The sequence below is a fragment of the Dendropsophus ebraccatus genome, unplaced genomic scaffold (assembly GCF_027789765.1).
Source record: "Dendropsophus ebraccatus isolate aDenEbr1 unplaced genomic scaffold, aDenEbr1.pat pat_scaffold_813_ctg1, whole genome shotgun sequence".
NCBI classification, from domain to species: Eukaryota; Metazoa; Chordata; class Amphibia; order Anura; family Hylidae; genus Dendropsophus; species Dendropsophus ebraccatus.
Window position 1 is genome coordinate 51,141 of NW_027210412.1, and position 19,151 is coordinate 70,291.

General features: G+C 45.1%; 1 protein-coding gene and 1 pseudogene across 1 annotated transcript; both read left to right on the forward strand.

Annotated features, from left to right (window-relative positions):
* Positions 1–4,059: 4,059 nt before the first annotated feature.
* On the forward strand, positions 4,060–16,590 carry LOC138780351 (platelet glycoprotein V-like). Its single transcript, XM_069956690.1, has 4 exons — positions 4,060–4,535; positions 4,590–5,688; positions 14,507–14,569; positions 16,552–16,590. The coding sequence occupies exons 1-4, from the start codon at positions 4,060–4,062 to the stop codon at positions 16,588–16,590; spliced, it is 1,677 nt and encodes a 558-aa protein (XP_069812791.1).
* A 383-nt stretch (positions 16,591–16,973) lies between these two features.
* LOC138780352 (platelet glycoprotein V-like) lies at positions 16,974–18,859 on the forward strand (annotated as a pseudogene).
* The last annotated feature ends 292 nt before the right edge of the window (positions 18,860–19,151 follow it).

The following is a 19,151-nucleotide window of genomic DNA, read 5'->3' on the forward strand; positions in this document are numbered from 1 at the left end:
TATATAGTTGGTGCTGTATACCTGTAATGTATAGTTGGTGGAGGTCTTGTATACCTGTAGTTTATAGTTTCAGGGTCCTGGATACCTGTAGTGTATAATTGGTGGAGGTCTTGTATACCTGTAGTATATAGTTCGGGGGTCCTGTATATCTGTAGTAAATAGTTTGAGGGTCCTGTATAACTATAGTATAGAGTTGGTGGAGGTCCTGTATACCTGTAGTGTATAGTTTGGGGTCCTATATACCTGTAGTATATAGCTGGTGGAGTTCCAGTATACCTGTAGTATATTTGGGGTCCTGTATACTTGTAGTATAGAGTTGGTGAAGGTGCTGTATACCTGTATTATAGAGTTGGTGTAGGTCCTGTATACCTGTAGTGTATGGTTTTGAGGTCCTGTATACCTGTAGTGTATAGTTTGGGGTCCTATATACCTGTAGTATATAGTTGGTGGAGTTCCTGTATACCTGTAGTGTATAGTTTTGGGGTCCTGTATAGCTGTAGTGTATAGTTTGGGGTCCTGTATACCTGTAGTATATAGTTGGTGGAGGTCCTGTATACCTGAAGTATATAGTTGGTGGAGGTCCTGTATACCTGTAGTATATAGTTTTGGGGTCCTGTATACCTGTAGTGTAAAGTTTGGGGTCCTGTATACCTGTAGTATATAGTTTTGTGGAGGTCCCGTGCACTTGTAGTGTATACTTTTGGGGTCCTGTATACCTGTAGTGTCCTGTATACCTGCAGGGTTGTATTTACCCGTATGGCAGTGTTATTCAGTCACAGTGTGTCGGTATTGGTCATGTCTGGTATGGGGGTGTTATCCAGTCACAGTATGGCGGTATTGGTCAGGTCTGGTGTGGCGGTGTTATCCAGTCACGGTATGGTGGTATTGGTCAGGTCTGGTATAGCGGTGTTATCCAGTCACAGTATGGCAGTATTGGTCAGGTCTGATATGATGGTGTTATCCAGTCACAGTATGGTGGTATTGGTCAGGACTGGTGTGGCGGTGTTACCCAGTCACAGTTTGCCGGTATTGGTCAGGTGTGGTATGGCAGTGTTATCCAGTCACAGTATGGCGGTATTGGTCAGGTCTGGTATGACAGTGTTATCCAGCACAGTATGGCGGTATTGGTCAGGTCTGGTATGGCAGTGTTATCCAGTCACAGTATGGCGGTATTGGTCAGGTCTGGTATGACAGTGTTATCCAGCACAGTATGGCGGTATTGGTCAGGTCTGGTGTGGCGGTGTTATCCATTCACAGTATGGCGGTATTGGTCAGGTCTTATATGACAGTGTTATCCAGTCACAGTATGGCGGTATTGGTCAGGTCTTATATGACAGTGTTATCCAGTCACAGTATGGCGGTATTGGTCAGGTCTGGCAGTGTTATCCAGTCACAGTATGGCGGTATAGGTCAGGTCTGGTGTGGCAGTGTTATCCAGTCACAGTATGGCGGTATTGGTCAGGTCTGGTGTGGCGGTGTTACCCAGTCACAGTATGGCGGTATTGGTCAGGTCTGGTATGGAGGTGTTATCCAGTCACAGTATGGCGGTATTGGTCAGGTCTGGTATGACAGTGTTATCCAGCACAGTATGGCGGTATTGGTCAGGTCTGGTGGGCGGTGTTATCCATTCACAGTATGGCGGTATTGGTCAGGTCTTATATGACAGTGTTATCCAGTCACAGTATGGCGGTATTGGTCAGGTCTGGTATGACAGTGTTATCCAGTCACAGTATGGCGGTATTGGTCAGGTCTGGCAGTGTTATCCAGTCACAGTATGGCGGTATTGGTCAGGTCTGGTGTGGCAATGTTATCCAAAACAACTCAAAACTAAATTAGTGCCTTTACAAAACGGGGATACCCGGCTACTCCAAACTTGGTCTTACACCCACAAAGGGCCAACAGCCCAAACAAACCGGGATGACCCCGACTAACTAATAAAACGTAACTTTTAATGTATTAAATAATGAAAAAATAATAATCAGGTGAGAAATGTGAATTAAAAACACTACTCCACAGTCAAAACTATATGTATACAAATCCACTGACAGTGGTACTAGTTAGTGTCTATGTTGGCTGCAGTCCAACAAGATCAATGTGACCGTGGTAGTAGCACTTTAAAATCTGATCACCGCCTCCACAACTAGTTTCGCTCCTAAACGGAGCGTCTTCAGGTGTAGGGCTAATGGCCATTAGCCCTACACCTGAAGACGCTCCGTTTAGGAGCGAAACTAGTTGTGGAGGCGGTGATCAGATTTTAAAGTGCTACTACCACGGTCACATTGATCTTGTTGGACTGCAGCCAACATAGACACTAACTAGTACCACTGTCAGTGGATTTGTATACATATAGTTTTGACTGTGGAGTAGTGTTTTTAATTCACATTTCTCACCTGATTATTATTTTTTCATTATTTAATACATTAAAAGTTACGTTTTATTAGTTAGTCGGGGTCATCCCGGTTTGTTTGGGCTGTTGGCCCTTTGTGGGTGTAAGACCAAGCAATGTTATCCAGTCACAGTATGGCGGTATTGGTCAGGTCTGGTGTGGCAGTGTTATCCAGTCACAGTATGGCGGTATTGGTCAGGTCTGGTGTGGCGGTGTTACCCAGTCACAGTATGGCGGTATTGGTCTGGTCTGGTATGGAGGTGTTATCCAGTCACAGTATGGCGGTATTGGTCAGGTCTGGTATGGCAGTTTTATCCAGTCACAGTATGGCGGTATTGGTCAGGTCTGGCAGTGTTATCCAGTCACAGTATGGCGGTATTGGTCAGGTCTGGTGTAGCAGTGTTACCCAGTCACAGTTTGGTATACCTGTTGTGCCCTGTATATACATGTACTGTATAGATGGAGTAGTGGGCCCTGTATATACATGTACTGTATAGATGGAGTAGGGGGCCCTGTATATATATGTACTGTATAGATGGAGTAGTGGGCCCTGTATATATATGTACTGTATAGATGGAGTAGGGGGTCCTGTATATACATGTACTGTATAGATGGAGTAGGGGGCCCAGTATACCTGTACTGTATAGATGGAGTAGGGGGTCCTGTATATACATGTACTGTATAGATGGAGTAGGGGGTCCTGTATACCTGTACTGTATAGATGGAGTAGGGGGTCCTGTATACCTGTACTGTATAGATGGAGTAGGGGGTCCTGTGTATACCTGTACTGTATAGATGGAGTAGGGGTCCTGTATACATGTACTGTATAGATGGAGTAGGGGGCCCAGTATACCTGTACTGTATAGATGGAGTAGGGGGCCTACCAGTTATTACTGTGGATGTTGTGAGGCAGCTTCCCTAGCAACCATTGCTCCCTGTGAAAATGAAAGCAGTAATCCTATTGGTTGCTAAGGCTCCAACTGCCGTGTCTGCTGCAGCTAATTATATCACCTGTGTTTGCAGTGAGGAGATTTTCCCATTCATCTCTATGGGGCGCCTCTCTTTCCCCTCCCCCTCCCCTCCTGTACATCTGGCGGGGACGGTACCTTCGCAATAACCTTCCTGGGTACCCAATGTATCTGTGTGCCAAATTTGGGGTCAAACGGTTCAGGCGTTTGGAAGTCTATAGAGGACAGACAGACAGACAGAAGGACAGACAGACAGACAGACAGACTTTGATTTTTATGATATAGATACACACACATACACACACACACACACACACACACACACATCTATTAGTTAATTAGTCTCATAAGGGGGCAATGTATACAGCCTATAGTTTTCCTGATAAAGTGAAGTAGGCTTATGTGCGTTTTTTAGGTTTCCTTTTCAGAATGATGACAGCGTCACTGTTATCTGCAGGATGCATTTCCGTAGGTCTCTGTATAAACTCCGTCCTACCCTTTTTTCTTTTAACTTCTGCTTTCTTAAAACTCTAGAGTAGTAAAAAGCTCAGGTAAGAATGATATTATTACATAATAATTATGCATTGATTCCATTATGAATTTAGCTTTAATTCAATGATTGTTTGCTTGTTTAGAGCAGAACACTACTTTATTCTCTCATCGTTATTTTTAGGTTCACTGATGATGATGATGATGATGATGATGATGATGATTATTTTACTGCTTGTCATGGCAAGGTTTTTAGTTGCCGAAGCTTTTTGTCCTGTTAAATGTGACTGCTCAAAGAAAGATTTACTTTACTGTAAAGACAAATCCATTACAGACATCGCCAAAATAGCCATTCCTCACAATTTTACATTTGTACGTATAACTGACTCTCAAGCTGTGGAAGTGACGGATGACAGTTTTCAGCAAATGCCAATTACTTTACGGCTCTCTTTGGAAAGCAACCTGCTCTCTACAGTAACACCTGGAGCTTTTCATGACTTTCCGCTGTTAAAATCTCTTAAGCTTTCAAACAATGCTTTGCAGTCTCTACCTACTGGAGTATTCGATATGTTAATTAATCTGGAACAGTTGTTTTTGGATAGAAACGTATTGTCGTACCTTGATCCACATATATTTCAGAACTTAAGAAATCTATCAGAACTTTCTTTAAACAGGAATCTGCTCAAATCCTTGTCACATGATATATTCACCCATCAAGTAAATCTCAAAAATTTAAATTTATCTAGAAATAAGCTGTCCAGTTTGCCCAAAGACATTTTTAGCTCTCTTCATGAATTAACAACTTTACTACTCTATGAAAACCTTCTGACAGCGATAATACCCTTAATGTTTCAGAACCTCACTGAATTAGTTAAGCTTAACCTTCACTCTAATGTAATCAAAGTAATTGACAAAGACGCCTTTTATCATGTCCCCAAACTACGAGAATTGACCTTGCATAAAAATTGTCTACAGACACTGGCTGATGGATTATTTCTTTATGTTAATAGATTGGAAGCCTTGACGCTTTATGAAAATCCATTTACTAAATTTCCTAATACACTTTTTGGTAAGATGGACTATCTCAAGTCACTGTGGCTCTATAACACATCCCTTTCAACACTCCCAAATTTTATCTTCACCAATTTAACGAATCTGGAGAGCCTTATCCTAACCAAAAACCGAAATCTTCACAGTCTTCCATCAAATACATTCAGTGGTTTGCACAGACTTGTGGAACTGTATTTGCATACAAATAACTTTAGCGCCCTTCTTGAAGAACCCTTCCAGGATCTACCAAGTCTTCAAGTTATTTCCTTGCACAATAATAAATTTGATGGTGTCTCAGAGAATTTCTTTAAATCTCTTAAAAATCTTGAAATAGTTTATTTAAATAACAGCAACATAATGAGCCTGCCAGGAAACATTTTCAAGTTGGTACCAACACTTAAAAGAGTCCATCTTGAAGGTAATCCCTGGGTGTGTGATTGCAGACTTCAATATTTCAAGATGTGGCTTGTACAGAATAAGGAGAAGGTGTACAACTCTACCTCCCTTGTGTGTCAAAGTCCTTCAACCCTAGAAGGAATACCTGTATTAAAAACTGAAGAACTGGTATGCCCCTACTCAACCATTAGTATGGGGGATTACTACGCATCATTATCACCATCTCCTGACAGTTCATTACATCGTAGGACAACCCCTGGTGAAGCGGTGAGCTCTACTGTAACAGCTCACACTGTAAGTGAGACAAGTACCTCTATGACCAATACTTCCTTAGGCTGGCATTTATATACTGACAAGTCCAGCACAAGTCCATCTTTACTTAATGTGGGGATAACCACTGTAAGAAGTGTCTTAGATAATGCTTCACTTAACCTGAAATTAAAAAATGTTTTTAAATGTCTGCCTTATGGAAAAATCATTTGCTATATTGTTTTGTTCAACCTAGCAATGCAGATATTCTATATACTTGTAGCATGTTTCAGCTTGCTGAAAATTAGGAAAATGTATAGATACTTTCACTCTTTGAATGAGCCTGTAGTATTAATACGTATGTTAATTCCGCTGAAGGCTCTGTCTCCAAACTCTAAATGATAAGTAGATGGTACAGTAAGGCGTAATTCCTAACAGTCACATTACAATATGGAAAAACCTGATGTAACTTTTTTTTTATGGTAGATTTCATATAATTTGTTATATAAGCACATTATTTGGGTGTTTAAATGCATTTTATCCTCCTTGTGACATAAGAAATTTTAGCCTTAAGGAATACAATGCTTTATTTTTCTGTGCTTAAGCAGTCATAACTTTCTTAAATATGTGACACTGCTTTATTCTGTGGACCAAATTGTAGTTTTTCCACCAATGTTTTTGAGAATTTTTATGGTAATGTTTATTTGGAGTGTAAATAATAGGTCTTATGGTGCGTTTACACAGAGAGATTTATCTGACAGATTTTGGAAGCCAAAGCCAGGAATGGATTTGAAAACACAAGATTTCTCATTCTTTCCTTTATGACCTGTTTTCTGTTTATAGTCTGTTTGTGACTTTGGCTTCCAAAATCTGTCAGATAAATCTCTCTGTGTAAACACAGCATAAGAGCTTTACATTTATGGGAATACCAATTGTATATAGTTTTTGTTATGTTTTACCATATTTGCACAATGAAATTATTGTTTTTTTTGTGTAGCCATTTTCTAAGACCCATTGCATTTTTGTTTTTTCCCATCAGCTGGCTTTTTTTTCTTGTAGTTCTTCGTTGGTAGCATTTTGGGTGCATGTAACTTTTTGGCGACTGTTTATTCTTAGTTTTCAGAGGTATAATGATTAGATAACAGAAATAAAACATTGTATGAGGGAAAAAGTCCCTATTCCTAAAACTTAATCTTGAGCTGCTTCTATTCCCTCCCTCTGCTAACCGCCCTCCACCTGACCTCCATATCTGTATGTGGTGCAACCATAACCCTTAGACAACAAGCCCGCTTCCTTGGGGTTATGCTTGACTCTTATCTGTCCTTCATTTCCCTTATTCAGTCACTTTCACGTTCCTGTCACCTGCATCATAAAAACATCTCTAAAATCTGTCCCTTCCTTACTGTCGAATCTGCTAAAACTCTCATTGTCGCTCTGATTCATTCCCGTCTAGACTACTGCAATTCCTTACTAATCGGCCTTCCTTCCTCTAAACTCTCCTCTCTCCAGTCCATTCTCAATACAGCGGCCAGGCTTATCTCCATGTACAGCCGCTATACCGATGCCTCCCACCTGTGCCAGTCACTACATTGTCTCCTTATTAAACACAGGATACAATACAAAGTCCTCCTGCTCACCCACAAGGTTCTCCACAGTGCTGCACCTCCCTACATCTCCTTCCTCATATCTGTCTACCGCCCTACCCGTGCCTTGCGCTCCTCTAACAACTTAAGGCTAACAACCACCTTAATCCGCACCTTTCACTTCCGTCTCCAGGACTTAACGTGAGCTGCACCAGTTCTATGGAATGCATTACCCACGACTGTTAGATTTACCTCCAATACCCAAAGCTTCAAACGTGCCTGCAAAACAAATATGTTCAACCAGGCTTACCAGGTTTCCTAAATCCCCCCCCCTCCAATACATACGCCAGGCATTTAAGCACTTAGACCTGTAGCAGGCAGGCATTGGTTGGTGACTGGTTTATTTATAAAGATGGCCGGACGATGCTAAAAAGGAAGGACTTTGCCCCTCTGCCATTTTGTCTCAACCCCCCTCCTAATAGTCTGTAAGCTCATGCATGCGAGCAGGGCCCTCACTCCTCATGTATGGATAATTATATGTAGTTCTCTGTAATGTCTGATTTATGTCTATGCATGTGCCCCAGAATTGTAAAGTGCTGCGGAATCTGTTGGCGCTATATAAATAAAAATTATTATTATTATTATTATTATTGCTGTGTTGTATGTATATACAAATATATAGAGGGAGTGAGTTTTTGTGATAGCTATCGTTTTTCAGTAAACCATGTGGGTACTAAGGTCAACATCAACCACGGCATTAGAGGAATTAAATTGCTGATTTGTTAAGTCAAGAAACAATCTGATTAAGCCCAGAAGCGATTACACAAGCAAGTCCTCATCTTCTCAATCTTTTCTAATCTAAAAAAAACGGAGTAATTCTAGCGGAAAACTAAGTGCCGTCGCCGCTCGTCCCCGTGCACTCCCGCTTCCCTCTCCGTCGGCTCCATAGACTCCATTCTCCATTCCATGTCATTTCTTTGAGCAGACAGTATAATCCGCCCGACCATAGAATGGAGTCTATGGAGCTGGGGGAGAGGGAAGTGGGAGTGCACAGGGCAAACCGGATTCCGCACGGAATTTTCCACGAGAATTACTCTGTGTGCATATACCCTAATAAGGTAACATAAGCAGAAGTCCAACCTCCCTTTACACTACTAGTACATCTCCCACTGTTCTGCACACAGGTTGCAGCAAGTGCTGCAGGCCAAGTGGATTCAGCTCACACTTTATCCTACTTTCCTTCAGGATAAATGGAAGCTATTGTTATGATTTTGGGAGTGTTTTTAAGGTGATTATCCAGTATTAGAAGAAAAAAAAAGCATATTTTTTTCCTCCAAAAACAGCACCACTCTTGTCCACAGGTTATATATGGCATACAACACATCTCCATTTACATCAGTGAAACAAGCTGCAGAACCACACAGTAACCAATGACGGGTGGCACTGTTCCTGGAGTAAAGCAGCTTTGGTTTTCTAATTCTGGATTACTCCTCTAAAGTCTGAGCTTTTAGAAGCATCTCCTTATTTTGCCACACTGCTCCCTGAGCTCCACACATGTTAAGTGGTTTTTTCCAGGATAAATAAAACAGCTACTTTCTTCGACAAACAGAGGTTATGTAGTATTGTCCTGAGGCAGGGGCGTAGCTAATGTCTCCTGGGCCCTGGTGCGAGAGGTCAACTTGGGCCCGCCCCCCTCCTTTCACGACCAAGTGATGCTATTGGTATTTATATACACACATACACACACAAGACAGATATTACCAATAACACAGCATATAGGAAGAGAAAATATTATCACCATACAGTACATGTTACCACCATACTGTTACTGACCAAATCCTGTACACTAAGACCAATACTAATATTACCAGTATATAGGAAGGAAATATTACCGCCACACCACAACCACTACAATTACCACCATATTGTTACAGACCAAATCCAGTATACTGAGACCAATAAACACACAGTACCAGATAGCAAGTAACAAATAATTCCACCACATACTGACTAACACCAACGCTGCTACTAACACCACCACATACTGACTAACACCAACGCTGCTACTAACACCACCACATACTGACTAACACCACCGCTGCTACTGACTATTACCACCTCATACTAACACCTCCGCTGCTACTGAGTAACACCACCACATACTGACTAACACCACCGCTGCTACTGAATAACATCCACTGTACACGTATCACCGCATCCAGTCATGTAGAGGTGGACGCAGCTCCACGCAGTTTCTGTACACCATATACAGTACATCACAGTGCAGTTACATCAGGTGACTCACAGAGGGGCGTCTTCTCTGATTGGAGTTTTTTCCCTTTTCATCTTCTTCTCTATCCCTCCTGGGCCATCATAAGAACTTCTCCGAGCCACAAAATCCACAGAATCTGCCAGGCAGACATATTAGGCTCCTCACACTGACACCATCCTCATTTTCTACACACTGCACATTTGTATTGGCCCCTTTATGCCCTCATTTATTGGGTAGGCTGACTCTATGTGACCCCCTTATAGTGTATGCCCCCCTATATGTATCCTCCTTATAGATGGTCCCCCTCTGTGTTCCCCCCTTATAGTATATGCCCCCTACTATGTAGCCTCTCCCCCTATGTTACCCCCCTTATAGATAGCCCCCTTCCCCCCGCCTTATAGATGCCAGCCCTTATAGATAGCCCCCTCTCCCCCCCTCCTATAGATGCTAGATGCCCCCCTTCCCCCCCCTTATTGATGGTCCCCTCTCCCCCTCCCTTATAGATGGTCCCCTCTCCCCCCCTTATAGATGGTCCCCTCTCACCCCCCCTTATAGATGGTCCCCTCTCCCCCCCTTATAGATGGTCCCCTCTCACCCCCCCTTATAGATGGTCCCCTCTCAGCTCCCCCCCTTATAGATGGTCCCCTCTCAGCCCTCCCCCATTATAGATGGTCCCCTCTCAGCCCCCCTTATAGGTGGCCCCTCTCAGCCCCCCCCTTATAGATGGTCCCCCTCTCAGCCCCCCCTTATAGATGGTCCCCTCTCAGCCCCCTCCCTTATAGATGGCCCCCTCTCAGCCCCCTCCCTTATAGATGGCCCCCTCTCAGCCCCCCCTTATAGATTGGTCCCCTCTCAACCCCCCCTTATAGATGGTCCCCTCTCAGCCCCCCTCCTTATAGATGGTCCCCTCTCAGCCCCCCTCCTTATAGATGGCCCCCTCTCACACCCCATTATAGATGGTCCCCTCTACCCCCCCTTATAGATGGTCCCCTCTCAGCTCCCCCTTATAGATGGCCCCCCCTCTCAGCCCCCCCTATAGATTGTCCCCTCTCAGCCCCCCTTATAGATGGTCCCCTCTCAGCCCCCCCTTATAGATGGCCCCCTCTCAGGCCCCCTCCCTTATAGACGGTCCCCCTCTCAGCCCCCTCCCTTATAGATGGTCCCCTCTCAGCCCCCCCCTTATAGTTGGTCCCCTCTCAACCCCCCCCTTATAGATGGGTCCCCTCTCAGCCCCCCTTCCTTATAGATGGCCCCCTCTCAGCCCCCCCCCCTTATAGATGGCCCTCTCTCAGCCCCCCTCCTTATAGATGGTCCCCTCATCAGCCCCCCCCTTATAGTTTTCCCCTCTCAACCCCCCCCCCTTATAGATGGTCCCCTTGTTCAGCCCCTCCTTATAGATGGCCCCCTCTCAGGCCCCCCCCCTTATAGATGTTCCCCTCTCGCCCCCCCCCTTATAGAATGGTCCCCTCTCAGCCCCACCCCTTATAGGTGGCCCCTCTCAGCCCCCCCTTATAGATGGTCCCCCCTCTCAGCCCCCTCCCTTATAGATGGCCCCCTCTCAGGCCCCCTTATAGATGGTCCCCTCTCAGCCCCACCCTTATAGATGGTCCCCTCTCAACCCCCCCCCTGCTACTGAGTATACCACACCCCCTGACTACACACCGCTGCTACTGAATACATCCCTGTACCCGTATCACCCCATCCAGTCATATAGAGGTCCCCCGCAGCTCCACGCAGGTTCTGTACACCATCTCAGTACATCACAGTGCAGTTAACATCAGGGACCCCACGAGGGCGTCCCTCTTCTGGAGTTTTTCCCTTTTCATCTTCTCTATCCTCCTGGGCCATCATAAAGACTTCTCCAGCCACAATCCACAGATCTGCCAGGCCAACATATTGGCCCCTCACCTGACACCATCCTCATTTTTCTACCACTCACCCATTTGTATTGGCCCCTTTATGCCCTCATTTATATTGGGTAGCTGACTCATGTGCCCCCTTATAGTGTATGCCCCCCTATATGGTATCCTCCTTATAGATGGTCCCCCTCTGTGTTCCCCCCTTATAGTATAGCCCCCTACTATGTAGCCTCTCCCCCTATGTTACCACCCCCCTTATAGATAGCCCCATTTCCCCCGCCTTTATAGATGCCAGCCCTTATAGATAGCCCCTCTCCCCCCTCCTATGATGCTAGATGCCCCCCTTCCCCCCTTATTTATGGTCCTCCCTCTCCCCCTCCCTTATAGATGGTCCCCTCTCCCCCCCTTATATGATGGTCCCCCTCTCACCCACCCTTATAGATGGTCCCCTCTCAGCTCCCCCCCTTATAGATGGTCCCCTCTCAGCCCCCCCCATTATAGATGGTCCCCTCTCAGCCCCCTTATAGGATGCCCCCTCTCAGCCCCCCTTATAGATGGTCCCCTCTCAGCCCCCCCTTATAGATGGTCCCCTCTCAGCCCCCTCCCTTATAGATGGCCCCTTCTCCCCCCTTCCTTATAGATGGTCCCCTCTCAGCCCCCCCTCCTTATAGATGGCCCCCTCTCACACCCCATTATAGATGGTCCCCTCTTACCCCCCCTTATAGATGGTCCCCTCTCAGCCCCCCTTATAGATGGCCCCCTCTCAGCCCCCCTATAGATGGTCCCCTCTCAGCCCCCCTTATAGATGGTCCCCTCTCAGCCCCCCCCTTATAGATGGCCCCCTCTCAGCCCCCTCCCTTATAGAGACGGTCCCCTCTCAGCCCCCTCCCTTATAGATGGTCCCCTCTCAGCCCCCCTTATAGGTGGTCCCCTCTCACCCCCCCCTTATAGATGGTCCCCTCTCAGCCCCCTCCCTTATAGATGGCCCCTCTCAGCCCCCTCCCTTATAGATGGCCCCCTCTCAGCCCCCCCTTATAGATGGCCCCCTCTCAGCCCCCCTTATAGTTGGTCCCCTCTCAACCCCCCCCCTTATAGATGGTCCCCTCTCAGCCCCCCTCCCTTATAGATGGCCCCCTCTCAGCCCCCCCCTTATAGATGGTCCCCTCTCAGCCCCCCCTTATAGATGACCCCTCTCAGCCCCCCCTTATAGATGGTCCCCTCTCAGCCCCCCCTTATAGGTGGCCCCCTCTCAGCTCCCCCTTATAGATGGTCCCCTCTCAGCCCCCTCCCTTATAGATGGCCCCTCTCAGCCCCCCCTTATAGATGGTCCCCTCTCAACCCCACCCTTATAGATGGTCCCCTCTCAACCCCCCCCGCTGTCTACTGATAATACCACACATACTGACTAACACCACCGCTGCTACTGATAACATCCACTGTACACGTATCACCACATCCAGTCATATAGAGGTGGACGCAGCTCCCCGCAGGTTCTGTACCCCATATACAGTACATCACAGTGCTGTTACATCAGTGACTCACAGAGGGGGCGTCTTCCTGATTGAGTTTTTCCCTTTTCATCTTCTCTATCCCTCCTGGGCCATCATAGAACTTCTCCGAGCCACAAATCCACAGAATCCTGCCAGGCAGAATATTAGAGCTCCTCACACTGACACACCATCCTCATTTTTCTCACACTGCACATTTGTATTGGCCCCTTTATGCCCTCATTTATTGGGTAGGCTGACTCTATGTGACCCCCTTATAGTGTATGCCCCCTATATGTATCTCCTTATAGATGGTCCCCCTCTGTGTTCCCCCTTATAGTATATGCCCCCTACTATGGGTAGCCTCCTTATAGATGCCCCCTCTCCCCTATGTTACCCCCCTTATAATAGATAGCCCCCCCTTCTCCCCCTTATAGATGCCAGCCTTATAGATAGCCCCCTTCCCCCCTCCTATAGATGCTAGATCCCCCCTTCCCACCCCTTATTGATGGTCCCCTCTCCCCCTCCCTTATAGATGGTCCCCTCTCACCCCCCCCTTATAGATGTCCCCTCTCACTCCCCCTTAAGATGGCCTTCTCAGCCCTCCCTCATTATAGATGGTCCCCTCTCAGCCCCCCTTATGGTGGCCCCCTCTCAGCCCCCCCTTATAGATGGTCCCCTCTCAGCCCCCCCTTATAGATGGTCCCTCTCAGGCCCCCTCCCTTATAGATGGCCCCCTCTCTCCCCTCCTTATAGATGGTCCCCCTCAACCCCCCTTATAGATGGTCCCCTCTCACCCTCCTCCTTATAGATGGCCCTCTCACACCCCATTATAGATGGTCCCCTCTTACCCCCCCTTATAATGGTCCCTCTCAGCTCCCCTTATAATGGCCCCCCTCTCAGCCCCCCCTTAGATTGTCCCCTCTCAGCCCCCTTATAGATGGTCCCTCTCAGACCCCCCTTATAGATGGCCCCTCTCAGCCCCCCCTTATAATGGTCCCCTCTCACCCCCTCCCTATAGATGGTCCCCTCTCCAGCCCCCTCCCTTATAGATGGGTCCCCTCTCAGCCCCCCACTTATAGATGGTCCCCTCTCTCAACCCCCCCCTTATAGATGGTCCCCTCTCAGCCCCCTCCCTTATAGATGGCCCCCTCTCAGCCCCACCTTTAGATGGTCCCCTCTCAGCCCCCCCCCCTTATAGATGGTCCCCTCTCCCCCCCTTATAGATGGTCCCCTCTCACCCCCTCCCTTATAGATTGGTCCCCTTCTTAGCCCCTCCTTATATATGGTCCCCTCTCAATGCCCCCCCCCCTATAGATGGTCCCTCTCAGCCCCCCTCCCTTATAGATGTTCCCCTCTCAGCCCCCACTTATAGAAGGTCCCCTCAGTCAGCCCCCCCCCTTATAGATGGTCCCCTCTCAGCCCCAGCCCCTTGTAATGGTCCCCTCTCAGCCCCCTTATAGATATCCACCTCTCCTCCCCCTTCCTCCTCTTTGCTTTATGAAAGAAAAAAAAAACAAATTAAAAAAGTAAAAAAAAAACAACCACAACTCACCTAACAACGCCTGAACCAGCGGCCCGCGGCTCCCCTGTGACGTGGCGGCGCTTTGGTGCGGCAAAGCGGGATTCACAGCATCTTCCTGTGTCCTGTACAGCTGCCAGACCCACAGGGGATGCTGTGAGTGCCGTCCCTGCCCACCAGAGAGCGCACGTCTTCCTTCTCCTGCGAGCCGTGCAGACGTAATTCCAATCGTGTGCCACTTGCAGGAAAAGACGGGCACAGACCTAGAGGAGAGAAAGAGGACCTGGGCATCGTGGGAGCGAGGAAAGGTGAGTGGGAATGGGTTTTTTTTTTTGGGAACAGGCACTGGGTGTTAACTAGGCTACCAGGAAACAGGCACTGGGTTACTTTGCTACAAGGACAGGCACTGGGGGTTAACTAGGCTACCAGAGACAGGCCTGGGGGTTAACTAGGCTACCAGTGACAGGCACTGGTGGGGGGGATTAACTAGGCTACCAGGGACAGCACTGGGGTGGGGGGGGTAACTAGGCTAATACCAGGACAAGTGAAACTATGGGGGGGGTTAACTAGGCTTACCAGAGGCATCACTGGGGTTAACTAGACTACAAGGGGCAATGACTTGGGGGTTAACTAGACTACAAGGGGCATCACTGGGGGTTAACTAGACTACGAGGGAAATCAGTAAGGGTTAACTACAATAAAACTAAAAATTAACTCTGAAAACTGGCATCACTAAGGATTCACATAAGGTACAAGGGGCATCAAAGAGGTTTAACTAAAATAGCAGGGGCACTAGGAACAATACTTTGCTTTGCCCCGTGTGCTGCAAACCCACGCTACTAAACTAGCCTAGCCGCCTAACAGTATGCGGCCCTCGAATGATTTTATTATGCCGACCGGCCCTCGACATGGAAAAGGTTCTCCACCCCCCTATAAAGTTGCTGTCCTTTCCTAAGTTCTTATATCTTTTTGAAACTTTGCCTAGGTCTCTAGATTTGTTCATGAGTTCCAGTCACTTTTCCTGCATTTTGTTGATGAATGAAAAATACAGAATGAATGCTCAAAGATGGCAGAATGATTTGCATATCTTGCCTGATATGCAGTAACTTGTTACTATTTGCTGCCCACCTATGCACCCTCCCTTCCTGGAATATCTCTGCCAGACTATTAAAAGTGGATAGAGATTGAAAATCTGTAGATCACCGCCATCCATCCTCATGCCCTACTGTGGATAACTAGATGACCTCCTATTGCTAGTCCAAATTTAATTTAACAAACACATCTTCTAGTGCTGTTCATTTATTTTTTACACCTGATCCATCTGGTTCTCAAATGGCCTGTTTCAATTTTTTGGGTTTGGTCACCCAGTAACCAGAATGCTCACTAATATTAGTTCCTTAAAAGAAAAATAGGACCTTTATAACTATATTTGATTTTTATATCCACTACAAATTAAAATTTTCATTTTATTCTTCCACTGGCTTCCTAAGTTGCCCTTAGCCCATGTTATTTGAGCTTGTCTGCCTGTGAGTAGTTTCCTCCAAAGATCCTTTTATCAGATGTTTACTTACTGTATTTCCTGACATACTGTATAAGACGACCCCTGACTTTCAAGAAGATTGTCCGGGGTTCACCGGAAAATGTTAAACCCTGCCTTACCACAGACCTTTTGCGGTCAGGCAGGGTTAACTGCAGCTAAATTTAAAAAAATCCAAACAGTTAACACACGTCCACTGACTGCGCCGGGGATCACCGAAGCTCTCAAGAGCAGCCAAGCGTCTCATCGGAGTACCTGAAACTTCTGTCATTCTTCCGAAGCTCTTCCGGTAGCTGTGCATCTCCGATAAGACGCTCGGCTGCTCGAGAGAGTCATAGAGAGTCACACTGCCTGCTCCGGGAACGGGCCCCAGGTGAGTTAACTGTTTTTTTTTTTTTATAGTGGTCGCCCCATACGGTTGGGTTGCGGCCATTTTTGAGCCCCCCACCGTATGGGTGACCATACCTTGTGTATAAGACGACCCCCGACTTCTCAAAAGATTTTTCGGGGTTAAAAAGTTGTCTTATACGCTGGAAAATATGGTAATACTTTTTCCTAGTCTCTCAGATAACTCCCTGAGACACAGCATATACTTAGATGAAAGTATGATCTTGGTATGTTTATCCTGATCTGTACCTGACAAGTCATTTGGTGGAAGGTTTCCAAATCCTAGTTATCAAACTTAATATAAATTCCTCATGCCATGGTAGCACACTTCTGCTCTCATTCATGAATTTAATTCTGCATTCCTAGACATGTGCTGGAGATCCCATGCCTTTCCAGGAACATTGATTTATATCTTCCACACATTGATCTCTTTCTACTGGACCTCGGTCCAATTCATCACAGAAATCAATCAGTAAATACATCAATCAGTAGACCTGCTTGCACTGTATGTAGATTGTTTTTAAATTGTTCCTATACTGCTTTTGAACCTTAGCAGATAGAATTCATAACCACCACTTAATATTTTACTACAAATCTCTTATTTATGACAAGTAATACCCCTTTGTTCATTTCCTGCTGAAGTGAACATAGGATGATAGGATTCTATTTATGGGAATGTCTTCAGACTCTTGACAGAATCCATGTTATCAGCAGGATGCACTTTTGTCGCCTTCCTTTATAACTGCAGCCCTTTAGTATTTTCTTTTTGTGACAGCTGTCTTTGATGTGGTACATTGCACCGGTAGGCTTATTATTTTATTGTTAGCATGTGCATAGCTGTTGTAATTAATTATTATAATCATTATTATGATGTATTAAATTAGTTGTTTTTTTTAATTTTATGTGTTGCACTTTTTTTTTCTAAAACAGTCTTTATCTGTTCTGCTTTTTAGGGTCTTCATCAGTCATGTTTTTATTCATACTGTTGGCCATGCCAAGCTGTGTTACTTTTGCCATCGTCTGTCCTGTTAGATGCACATGCAAAGTAAAAGATTCAGTTGCTTGCCAGGATGCAGCAGTTACAGACATTGCCACTTTAAAATTCCTCATAATTTTACCTATGTCCTTGTACTGGCACTCAGGCTACAGAATTAACAGAGTCCAGCTTCCAGCACATGCTGTGACGATACGCCTTTTTTTACAACGCAATCGATTTTCTATATTAAGACCTGGAGCTTTTGAAAACTTTCCTCTCCTGAAAACACTCAGGCTGTCAAAAAACAGCATGAGTTCTCTATCTTCTGGGATTTTTAGTACATTAGTTTACCTTGAACACTTGTACCTAGATGAAAATGTATTGTTGGACCTTGACCCATCGATATTTAGTTACTTAAACGGTTTAGAAATATTAAATTTGTCTAAGAATAAGCTCTGCACATTGCCAAACAATATTTTAGATCATTGTCTAAACTAAAACGCCTAATTCTCAATGATAATCTGTTAGTAGTGATACCTTATGGGATGTTTGATAATCTTATTGAACTGGATGAACTTTATCTACATTCAAACTTAATTGAAATCATTGACAACAGGGCATTTTATCAACTTCAAAGTTAAAAATATTAACACTGAACAAAAATCACCTAAAAACATTGGCCGATGGATTATTTCTCTACTTACTTAAAGTAGAAACATTGTCTCTGTATGAAAATCCATTAACTGAACTGCCTAATGTACTATTTGGTAAAATAGATACTCTCAGGTCCCTGAGGCTTTGGGGCACATCCTTTTCAACAATTCCTAATTTCATTTTCAGCAATTTAAGCAATTTGGAGGTGCTTGTCCTGACCAAGAACACAAAACTTCAATCTCTTCCAGAAGATGCTTTTAGTGGTCTGATCAAACTTGTGGAGCTGTATTTGTATAGTAATAACATTAGTGTTCTTCCTGTGGGACTCTTCCAGCATCTAGAAGTCTACAAGTTCTTTCCTTGTACAATAATACCTTTGATTCCCTTCCCAACGATTTATTAAAACCTCTTACAAATCTTCAAAATATATATCTAAATAACAGCAAAATTTCAACCTTACCAGGAAACCTGTTCAAGACATTACCAAATCTTCAAAGGGTTCATCTTGAGGGCAATCCCTGGGTATGTGATTGCAAGATTGAAGCGTTTAAGTTCTGGTTGAAAAAGAATATAGAAAAGGTACCAAACTACACGTCACTTCTTTGTACAAACCCGCCAGTATTAAAGGCTATCCCCTTGTTGACATTTGGAGCGCTAATCTGTCAGCCCACAACAATACTACAAGAGCAGAAGAGTGGACCTTATTTGCATACAACACCTTTAACTTCCTGGGACAATACAAGGGACAAAATGAACTCAGTTTTTAGTACTACAGAATATTTTATTGGTGAAGGAGATTACTCTGTTACTGAGCATGCGTCAAACTGGTATAACAGTAAAGAGCCAAACCACGCTGAAACAACCACAAAACATACTTTATCAGGCCTTGAAGTGCACAGTAAATTTGCAATAATACACATATGTAGTTTTCCATCTGGCCACCTAATTTACTATCTACTTTATTTCACAACATCAGTGCAAATATTTCTTACAATTGTACAATGCTTTGTCTTGATAAAATTCAGAGATGTTTTAACCATTTAATGTGCCTACAGAGCCCGTAGTATTACTGCATGTGTTAGTTTCACAAAATTGCCCCTCATTTGATCCAAACCAGTAGGCAATATGACATGAATTTAGAGACTATTTGAATTAAAGGTCCATGGCACCAGATGTCCAGTAAAACTATTTCCTCTATTCAATGACCCACATAGTACAGCTGTGGATTACTAAATAAAGGACGTGCTATTAATGGACCTCTGCTGCCTTGGTCCTTCAATAAATTGATGTTAATATTGGAAACATGAAGGGTACAAGTGATGCAAAAAGGCTCCCT